The sequence below is a fragment of the Ochotona princeps genome, chromosome 6, assembly GCF_030435755.1.
Source record: "Ochotona princeps isolate mOchPri1 chromosome 6, mOchPri1.hap1, whole genome shotgun sequence".
Taxonomy (NCBI): Eukaryota; Metazoa; Chordata; class Mammalia; order Lagomorpha; family Ochotonidae; genus Ochotona; species Ochotona princeps.
Window position 1 is genome coordinate 28,688,539 of NC_080837.1, and position 10,860 is coordinate 28,699,398.

Genomic DNA, 10,860 nt, shown 5'->3' on the forward strand with positions numbered 1-10,860 from the left:
ACAACAAAGCCGCCCCTCAGCTTTGCTGGCCAATTATGCCTGGTGTGCTGTTACCCGCTTCCATGCTGCTCCGCTCCTGTAAGGTCCAGGCTGCTGGCCATGCCCAGGGAGCCTGCCGGGGCTGGCCCCTGCCACAAGCCGGCACATCTCACAAGGGGAGAGAAGCCAGGTTCCGCCAGCCTAGCGGGCTCAAATGCTGCAAGTGGCTACCTGCTGGGTTTCTCCCTGGTGTCACCCACGCAAAACAGGCAGCACCGGATTGTGGGGCCGTGTGCCTCCAGCTGGGACTGACTCCGGCGGCTTCACCACGGGGGCTCGGAGGGGGGGGCTCTATTTTTGGCAGTGCCATCTGTCTGCCACAGATGAAGATGGGAGAAAGGGGGTGGTGGTGTCTCACAAAGCCCAGTCCTGAGACACGTGGAAGGAGGGGGCGGTTTGTTTCTACTTAGTATGAGAACTTGGTTTTTGCAGAAGACACGCCAGTCTTAGCTCTCAGAGAAGAGGGAATGGAAAGCAAGCAAATGTTTGATTCTGCAGAATGTGCCAGTTGCACAACTGAGAACAGGAAGTCACCTTCACTTCCAAGTCCAAGTCGACAGTTTCACATGAGGGTGGAACATTTCCCCTGATCCAAAGTCAAGTTTCTCCTGCCCGGGTTTTGGAAACAACCACTACAATAATAATAGCTAAACAAAGCACTTAGCACATGCCAGGTCTTGATATAAGCAAGCACTTAATTTGCGTTAGCATAGTCCACCTTCCTTACCACACTGTGAGGAAGGGACTAGTTGTCCCCATTTCACAAAGGCAACTATGACACAGAAGGGCTGAGCAGCTTTCCCAAGGTGCACATGTGGAAGGTGGAAGGCCCAGGACCCAAGACATTCCCCCGGGCTCCCTGCTATCCCACCTTCATTCTTAGCATTTCCAAAGTCAGAAAGCCAGACTGATCTTCAGACGTTTCAGCTTCCTGGACACCCCTCAGAGGCTGCAGCTTTCCATCTGCAGCCCCACCGGGCTTACTGCCCTCTCAGGAGCCCACATTGGCTCTGGTTGTCTCCTGTGTATGTCCTGCAGAAGCCCCTGGCGCTGCTTTGCAGGCCTTGGGCCCCTCTTCCACCTCACCTGGGAGCCCAGCAGGGCTAGGGGAACCTCACAGCCCTGAGCAGGGGCCCAAGAGGAGAGACCTGTAATGCTGACAAAGATTTGACCCTATCACTGGCTGTGCTCAGGTTCAAGGCCCTTCTCCGCTGCACCCCGCACCTGATCCCTTCTCTCACCCTTCCCAGGGCCCAGAAGTACATGGAGAAGAGAAGCATGGCCCTCGGGCCTTAGGCCAGGGACTCAACAGGGTGGCTTTGCTCTGGGGCTTGAGTGGGCCCAGGGTTGCTCATGTGCTCAGTATGCTCTTTCCACAGGGCCCAGTTCATTCAGATAACCTTTGTCTCAGATGGAAGAAAAACTCAAGTATGTCATACATTTAGTTATGAAGAGGATGAAGTGGGGCAGAGACAGAGGGAAGCTAATCAGCTCACAGGTGAGGTATAGCCCCATAAGAAGGCTGGTAATGCTGGAAGCTTGACTCAGACCCCACCACAGCTGGGGAGCAGCCAGGGAGTGGCGGTGGAGCAGATGGGGAGTGTGCCCAGTAGAATCCCGGCTGTTCCACTTCCAATCCAGCTCCCTGCTAATGTGCCTGAAACAGTAGCATAAGATGGTCCATGTCCTTGGGCCCCTGTGCTCATGTGGGAGACCCAGATGGAGTTCCAGGATCTTGACTTTGGCCCGGCCCGGCCTCCGATGTTGTGGCCATTGGAGTGAACCATGCAATGTAAGATCTCTTTCTCTGGTTCACTTCCGTCTCTCTGTAACTCTGCCTTTCAGATAAAGACATAAATCCTTAAAAACAAAACCATGATTTCTTCTGAATGGTTCCCCTCTCTCAAAGCCCCTTTCCCGTTCCTCTGTGGGCAAGGTGGCTTCAAGGGGAACAGCGTGGGTCTTCCTTGCCCAAGCTCTCAGCCCAATGAGCCCTTGGATTTCAGAAATCCAGAGTTTGGCTTTGACCTCTTCATACATCTAGTGTGGGGGCTGTTCTCCTCCTGTGGGACCCTTGGTGACTCAAATTCTACGCCAGCCTAGTGAGGCATCAGAGGTCAAGGCTGCAGACCACAGGACACCATCCTCAGTGGAGTGGCTGCCTGTCAGCTCCAGTTCCTACATCTGGGTTCCCCTGGGAATTGAGCATCATGCTTAAGCCTTGCCAATACCCAGAACCCTCACTTTCGCCCAGCCCTGTGCCAGCCTCACCCTTCCTTCCTCCAACCTCTGAGCCCAGCTGTGGCCTTCCTCTCACCCCAGAGTCAGGGCTCAGCTCTGCTCCACATTCCCCACCTTTCAACACACACACCTTGTTCTGAGCATGAGCCATGTCCTTAAGCCATATAGGGTGGCCCAAGCGCACCCTGCTGTCTCTGCTCTCAACTCCTCTGCCTTCACCTCTTTCCCTACCTGGCTGCCCTCAGCCTCTTGCCTGCTCCACAACCTCCCTGGGAACTCAGTACCCACACACTGGGCCTGGCACCCTCTTCACAGGGGCCCCACTGCACCTCCCCCAGGTAGTTCTTCCAGGGAGAGCTTCCTGGCCTCCCAATCAGAAAGTACCACCTCCAAGTCCTCACTCATATCTTAGGGTCCCCTCCTGGACTCTCTTCTCCCCTCTATTCTACCTCTCTGGCTGCTTCACTGGGTAGCCCTCTCAACTAGAAGGAAAGCTCCAGACAGGTGTAGAAGGTGAGTGGGGAATTACACTCCCCTGAGAAGCCCACTGCGCAAGGTGATCTGAAAGCAACCAAAGGCCTCAGAGCCAGAAGCTGGGAATGCAGGCATCTCCGAATACCTGAGAATGCAGGCACTTCTGGACGCTGGGCAATTTCTTAACCCGCATGAAGATTAGGCTGCCAAAGGGAACGCCTGGCTTCCCCTTCTCTCACCTCCTGGAAAAGGAACCAAGGAATGTGGCCCAGCTGGAGGGACTCCCTCCAGGGTTACAATTCAGTGGCCCTCCTGGGGGCTCACTCAGAGTCCAAGGGCTATCGTTGCAAGCGCCAATCTGTCTCCTCAGGTATTTGCCCACCCCAGCCATCATGCAGGATGCCTTAACACAACCTTCCTGGGCCCTTCTCTTCCTCTCCTAGGGAAAAGTCAGAGGCAGGGTGACCACTCTGGGGGTGGGATCATACTCTTTGTCCTGTGAGGGCATTGGCTCCTACCCCTATCAAGGCAGGGGTTAGCGAGCCCTGTAGTTCCAGGTTCTCCAGGGCATGGAAGGCAGAAATGCCTGTTCCATTAATTAGCACACACTTTCTTTTCTGCCCCTGCCAGGGTTGCTGATTACATACTTAGCACATGCTCTCAGGGCCTGGATCTGTTTCAGATATTTCTGGGAAACAACAACAACAACAACAACAAACCCCCCAGCCCTTTTCTCCATGCTCCATGCCTAGTTCTCCCATGATGCCCCGTCTCTAAGTTGGCCCGTCATCCTCACTGCTGAAGGCCCCAGACTAGCTCACATTTAGGGGTCTTGCTCGAAGGAGGAGCGAAGGCCCTACACACTGCCCTGAGTGGGCTATGCGGACGCTCACTAACACTGCAGTGATCATCCTACACGCGGTGACCCACTCGCGCCCCGACTCCGTGTTCCTGCTGGTCCCCAGGGATTGAGTCAGTGCAATGTGTGCCTGTTCCCACAGGGCTGCCCCAGGTAGGCCTTGCAGAGTGGCAGAGGGGCTTCTGAGTGCTCTCTCACCTCCTGATCCTCAGCCCCCCACAGGCATGAGCCATATGCATTCTGGGAAACATGTAACGTATTCAGTCAGGGTCCTTCTGTGCATGCCCCACCCTGGGATGGGTGCTCAGCATCCTTCAGACCCCACCGCAGCCTCAGCCCAGCCTCCTGCCAGGCATATCTGACACCTTGGTACAGTGCCCACTCAGAGCAGGGTGGAGGAGGTCCCTTGGAGATGTCATGTACAGCTCCCTGCCAGGGACCGGGGCCAGCCCTGGACTCTGCCTTTCTGTTCAGACAGCGGGAGTTGTCTCTGCGACTAAGACCACCCTTCCCAGGAAAAAATAGGAGCCACAGAACTTCATCTAAGCTAAGACTTGCAGGGCGGGAGGGGAAGAGAGCAACGGGGGCTGAGCTCTGAGAGGCCCTGGGGTCAGCAGCACTGGCTGCCACCTAGCAAGCCCAAGGCTGCCACCTGCCACAGCCCAAGGCTACCTGTGGCCCCAGCTCCTTCCATGGCCCCACTAGCCTGAATGAGCAGAGCTGCACATCGGTGCCCAGGGACACAGAGATTCCAGTTTCACACAAACACTTGTCAGGCATGGACCCAGAAGCCTGCCCTTGGTGTCTCAGCACACCATGACTCCCAGGTAGGTCATGAGATGGAACAGCTCACTCCACTGTGCACAGCTTTAGTTCACCCCAGATGAAGTCACAGGGCTAAGCCACAAAGAAGACAATTAGAAGAGCTGTCAACAAATACCCATTTTCCCTCTTTTTCCATTGGCTCCTTTTTCTCCTTTGGGGCCCTGGGGACCAGGCTGTCCATCGGAGCCGTTGTGTCCTGGTAAGCCACTTACTCCTGGAGGGCCTGCAGCAAAAACATGGAAGAAGAACATTTTCAATGCATTTGGTGACATTGAGCTGGCACCTGTGCCTTTTCCACATTCTTCCTTCTCTGTCTGAAACAGTGGTGGGTGATGGGTACAGTAATGACAGGCTCTCAGATGAGAGGAGCAGAAAGGATATAACTGGGCTTGCCTCTGCAGCCCTCCCCTTCTCCCCACCTCTGTCCCTGCAGAGAACCCCAAAGGATCCAGCCACCTGAAGCCTCCCCTGAACTAAGCAGAGCCCATGGGATCTTACCTGGGGGGCCAGGAGGTCCTACAACAGAAGAAATGCAGAGGATAAATGACCATAACCACCAAAGGACTCCCTCCCCCTTCCAAATGTTCCGCTCAACTGCTGACCTTAAGAAATGGACCCCACGCCTTCGATTTAGAACTCTGCAGTCCCCAAGATGCTTAAAACCAATCTGGTCAAGACTCATTTGCCAAGCAAACCATGTCTGCTTCAGACTCAGTCAGCAATCTCCCAAGTCATCATCAACTCAATCAGTGCTGGCACTGGTGGGTATAGGGGTGCCAGGCCAGGGCAGGGCCACATGGGCCACCAAGGGGGCTTGCCACCAGCTGATGCTGGCTTGGCGAATCTGTGGCTGCACAAAGCAGCCTGAGAAAACGGAGAGCTCAGATTGGATAACAAATGTCTTCCTTGATGGATAATTACCTGCATCACTCAGACTCTAAGAGGATTAACTGAGTCATTTACACACAACTTTGTTTCACAAGTAATGAAGAGGGAAGATCTTTTCATAAATACCAGTCTTCAACTAGTCCAGAAATCAGCATTTATTAAGCATTTACTTTGTGCCCCAGAATCTGCCCAGAAATCTTGGTCCCTGTGTCTGTTGTGCAACCAAGTCTACACGGAGAAGGTAGATCCTGACACCACAGCACAATATGAGGAAGTCATGGAGAAGTGGGGGAGTCTGAGTGCTCACCAGTGAGAGACTGCACCCCTAGAAGGTGAGCCTTGAACTACAGCACTGAAGAAAAAGTGGGTCACAGACAGCTGCAGGTGAGGAGTAAGCATTACATTTAGGGCACCGACAGGAGCAAAAGCACTTAGGTGGGAACTGCAGGATGCAGGGTGGGAGCAAGGAAGAGGATCCGCCAAGCCTAGCAGGCAGTGATAGAGTGGAACAAGTTCGTGGGTGTGGTGGCTGGGGGAAGCCCTTGAATGCCAGGCCGAGGGGTGCAGGCCTCACCCAAGAGGCAGTAGGGAGCTTTGGCAGATGGTTGTGCAGTGGGGAGCTGGTGGTGCTGGGGAGTGATGTGACAGCAGTGTGGGCTGATGATCCTCTCTGTATCAGGTACAACAACAAGAGGGGAGTGGAGCAGGGATGGTTGCAGAGAAAATACCCAGAGGGTGTTTGGAGGTCAAGTCAGGAACAGGGTTGTGGATAGCCGGGGTGAGCACAGAGTTGTAGAGGAAGCTAGAAATTCAAGCAGTGTCTCAGCAGAGTGAGCAAGACTCCATGTCTGATGGGGTAGGAGGCTTCCAGATAACTGGGGCTCCAGGACACTAGATGCCATTTTGGCAGATATGGGGATTCTAGAAGCTCACGTGTTTGAGGGGACGCAGTCCCAGTGTGGGCACGAATCAGCTGAGAATCACATCCCCACTCTCTGTGGTCAGCGTACCTGCGGCTGCACGACTTCACCACCAGATGGTGCACAGGCACCGGACAGGGGTGGGGAGCCTCTTCCCAGAGATCAGAGGAGGCAACCACAGAGTGCGGACGGCTAGGAGGACGACTGGACTGTAAGAGAAGCAGGCACGGACTATACAAATGGACTCCTATCGCGACGGCATCCCACATGGGTGCCGGTTCAAGTCTCGGCTGTTCCAGGCCAGCCCCCATGCTAACATGCCTGTGAAAGCAGTGGAAGAAGAACCCAGTACTTGAGCCCCTGCATCCAGAGATAGAGTTCCTGGACCCTGGCTTTGTTCTAGCCTGGCCCTGGTTGTGTGGCCATCTGGGGGAGTGAACCAGCAGATGGAAGATATTTCTGTCTCTCCCTCTCTTTCTGTAATTCTCCTTTCAAATAAATAAATGCATGAACAAAATGGAATGATTAATTTATTTTGGCACAAAAATTTTTGAAATCCTTGTATATGAGGGGGTATCATATAAACTTTAAGAAAAAAACTGTGCATTTTATCTTTTTGCATCAAAAGAAACATTTTAAAGGTTTCTTTCAAAGTTCTATTCATTTATTGAAGGGCAGAGTTGCAGAAAGGGAAAGGATGGTGGATTGAGGGGTAGAGGGAGGAAAGGAGAGAGAGAGAGAAAAAGGGAATCCTCCATTTGCTGGTTCACTTCCCAAATGGCTGTAACCACCAGAGCTGGGCTAATCCAAAGCCAGGAGCCAGGAACTTCCTCTGGGTCTCCCATGTGGGTACATGGGCTCAAGGATTTGGGCCGTTGTCTGCTGTTTTTCCAGGTGTGTCAGCAGGGTGCCGGGTGGGAAGTGGAGCACTCTCGTAAGGGATGCCAGCATTGGAGTCAGTGGCTTTACCCACTATGCTACAGTGCAACCTCCTAAAATACACATCTTTTAATTTAGTCTTTCCACAGGTGTTTTGAAGCCCCAATACACAGAGCCAGCTTCAGGAGTCCCTAGGAGAGCTCACTGTACCCTTGCAGCAGAACTGATGGTGAGAGCTGCTGGCTGCACTGGTATTTGGGACCCATTCACTCCTTTAAGGGTCTCATTGGAGTGAAGCAATCAGATGACATTTCCTCAGAGAGCTCCCCTGACATCCCATAGCTACAATTCCTGATGAATAAGACACTGGTAAAATGCAGATGCCTGGGCCTGCCTTGTGGAGATCCTAAAATGGTTTGGGTTTAAAGTGAGGCCCAGGAACCTGTATTTTTTTTTTTTTTTTTTTTTGTCAAGCATCACAGGTGACTGGGATACAGATGATCATGATCCCTTCTCCCCACACCCCCTCAGAGGATGTGAACATTTTCTGTGAAAACAATTAGATCCCATTCCTGGACTCTTCAAGGGCTTCTGGCCAGTGGGATCTGCCCTGGGGAAATGCCACTGTAGGCCTGCAAAAGCAACATGTGCCATCCTTTGGGACTCTGTGTTCTCCACAGATGACCATGGAACCAGGATTCCTAGAATCTGGTGCAAAGATGGGGACTTCTTGGACCCCTTGGTCCTGGAGGAAGCAGAACTACCCAGAAGCATCACCCAATCTTCACTGTGCTCAGTGGGATGACAGCTAAGCCTCTGCTTTTGGGCCACCAGGGGTTTGCAACCTGATTAGCACCAACCGATTGCAACAAATACATCCTTCTTTCAATCATTTTTGATAGCCCCTCCTTACTCCGCCCCGCCCCCCCCACCACAAATAAGCTCTAGTGGGCTTTTGCTGCTAGCAGACACAAGAATGTTCATTCCGACAGGAAAAACTGCTGTTGCAGTTGTGAGGAATAAGCGATGTGAAGAGTATGTTTGTACTCAGCGGCCTCAAGAGAGGGTGCTAGCCAGTGGAAACCACGGCAGGTCCCTGGGCACCAGACTGTTGCTACAGAGGCCATTCAGAATCTGGGGGAAGAGACACACCTTTGAAGACCTCTACTTCTCTCCCAGTCCTCCCCCCGCACCACCCACAGCCTCCCAAGGATGCTGTCCAAATAGGTGTTGTCTGAACCAAGCACCTGCAGTGACCACAGAGGAAGAGGCTTAGCATTGTCCAAGGTCTTGCTCAAGGAGAAGAAATGAGGACGTCACACCAAGCCCAAGTAGTTACTCGGGAGAGTGAGGCCTGGCTCTGCGGCTTCAGAATGAGCTGGGGAAAAATGCAGCTCCATAATCCCAGGGCTGGCAGGCCTGGGGATCATGTCCCCGACTGTCGCCCTCCTCCTCCCTAGTGAGGACTCGGCCTTCACATCAGCACAGCTCCCGGGCTGGACAGGGGCTCGGGCCCATGCGGATGTGGTCCCACCTTCCCCATGAGAGCTGGCACGCTTGGCTCTTCCTAAAGCATGACCTGAGCAGCTCACGTGCCTGGAGGTGGATTCTCCAGCTGGTTTCGGGGCTGCCTCTCGCCGATGAACACACAGTGAACAACAGTACCAGCGATCTGGGTGCGGCCTGTTCACTAGTGTTGCCCTGGCTGCAGCTTTGCAGCCTCGGTGCTTTGCCTCCGTGTACCATGCCCTGTCACAGCTACCTGGCCGGGCTCAGGCCCTGACCTGGAAAGGCATCCTTCCTGGATATGTCCCCAGTGAAGTACAGCCTCAGTTCAGTCCCATTTAGTGAGTGCTTTTCAATTTTGGACCATGAACATGGGAGCCTTAAGAAATGAGAATAGGGATGGCAGACAGGCTTTGTTTTAGGTGCCAATTCAAACAAATAGTCATGGTTTTCAGGAACACTGGAGAGTGACATGAAGCCAGGCTCAGCAGCACCTGGGATACATTATTGAAGCTGGGCTGGGTGGAGCTAAGGAAGTGGTGACAAATGACAGGGATGGGTGAGGAGCCCCTGGCCAGGAGGATTTGAAGTGCCTTGGTCCCACCATGCAGTTCAGCAATGCGATGGTTCAAACATTTTCCAACAAGTCTTCATGCAGATACCACTGTAAGAACAAACCATGAACCTGCCATCTTTGAGCCACCTGCTCTTCTGTAAGATCTGCTTCTGAGGCTCCCAAGAAAAATGAGCATGGGAGTAAGTGAGATACATTCAGAAGAGCAAACGAGGGTACTTAAAAAGTGCTGTGAGAGGCAGTGCAGTGGCATAGGAGGCTAGTCCTCTACACCAGCATTCTATCTAGGCACTGGTTCATGTCCTGGTTGCTCTATTTCCAATCTAGCTCCTTACTTACGGTCTGGAAAAACAGCAAAGATTACCCAGTGCCTTGGGACCCTGCACCCATCTGGAAGAAGCTTCTGGCTCCTGGCTTTGGCTCGGTTCCAGCTGTTGTGACCATCTGGGGAGTGGACCAGTGAATGGTCTCTGTGTCTCTCCTTCTCTCTGTAAATCTGATCTTCTAATACAAATAAATAGATCTTAAAATTTTTCACAATAAAAAGAAACAAATCAAAGCATAAGTCTACTTGGGTCAAGAATTTTTGAAAACCATGTACTTGAGGATCTTGGAAAATTCATGGAAAAAAAGTGTTAAGAAAATTGCATGATTTCAAAAGACTTTCACACAAAATTAAACTTATCTTAATTTTCTTTCCATAAACTTTTACAAATAAAACATGCAGTTTGACAGACTCTAGCTAAAACAGCTATCTTGTCCAGCCAGTGGATTGCCCTGCCTACTCGTCTGAGAGGTCACAGACAACGCAAAGTTGCATAGCGTGTGCACGTCTTGCTGTAGGGCACCAAGCCCAGAGCATCCTCCTGGGTCTCAGCCAAGACCCTTTGCCCACTTGCTGAAGCTGCCCAAATCAGTCCTGGGTCCTACTGGCTCTCCTGCGCCTAGCACCCTGCTTCCAGTGCAGGTGGTATGTTCCATCCGGGGGCACCTTTTTACTCTGTAGCTTGTATTTTTCACACCTAATTTTTAATCAAAAAGCTGTCTGTGCAAAAAAAAAAAAAAAAAAAGACCCAATTTCAAGCTGACACGAAGGGATAATAAAGTGCTGCCTTTTGAAAAGCATTTGGAGGTGCCAAAGAATAACCCATTCAGCCCACTTCCAGGATGGAGCTGACCCCCGCTGCCCATCGCTCTCCCCTAAGTGGTCTTGGTGGCTCTCTCCTTGCATTCACAGCGCTGCCTGGCTCTCAGGGCTGTCACTACAAAAATCAGAAAGGAGGAGGTTTTTCCTGGGCCTCTCAGAAAGGCTTTTGTGCCTGTAATTCCACCCATTTTAGCATTTCTCTAGTACTCATCACTGTCACATGCGGGAACTCTCAAAAGGGACTTCCAGAGATGGAAGGAAGGTGCTTTAGCCTCAAGAGTTTCAGAATAAAGGACCGGGCTCTTTTGAAGATATTGAATTTTCTCTGAGGACCCAAGTGTGACTTGAGTAATTCAATTAGCAATTCCCAAGGGGACATGGGATCAGTTTTTCCTCCCCAGGGTCAAAATAAAACCAAGTGGGGTCTGGGCTTTCTGAGAGAAGCTTCTCCCTGCAGCTGGTCACAGAGACCCCAGGTTTATTCATACAACACACTTACATTGCACTC

The 10,860-nt window shown here is 52.2% G+C and overlaps 1 protein-coding gene across 2 annotated transcripts in view; it reads right to left on the reverse strand.

The window, feature by feature from the left end:
- The window catches only part of GLDN (gliomedin), a 54,723-nt gene that overhangs the window by 15,807 nt on the left and 28,056 nt on the right, over positions 1 to 10,860 (reverse strand). Inside the window, exons 3-4 of one of the 2 annotated variants that reach the window (XM_004578374.2) lie at positions 4,937 to 4,954; positions 4,554 to 4,661 (exon numbers count right to left, since the gene is read on the reverse strand). The exons of the other annotated variant lie outside the window; for it this stretch is intronic. Coding sequence (XP_004578431.2) covers positions 4,554 to 4,661; positions 4,937 to 4,954 — 126 coding nt within the window. The remainder of the gene's footprint in view (positions 1 to 4,553; positions 4,662 to 4,936; positions 4,955 to 10,860) is intronic. 2 annotated transcript variants of the gene reach the window in all.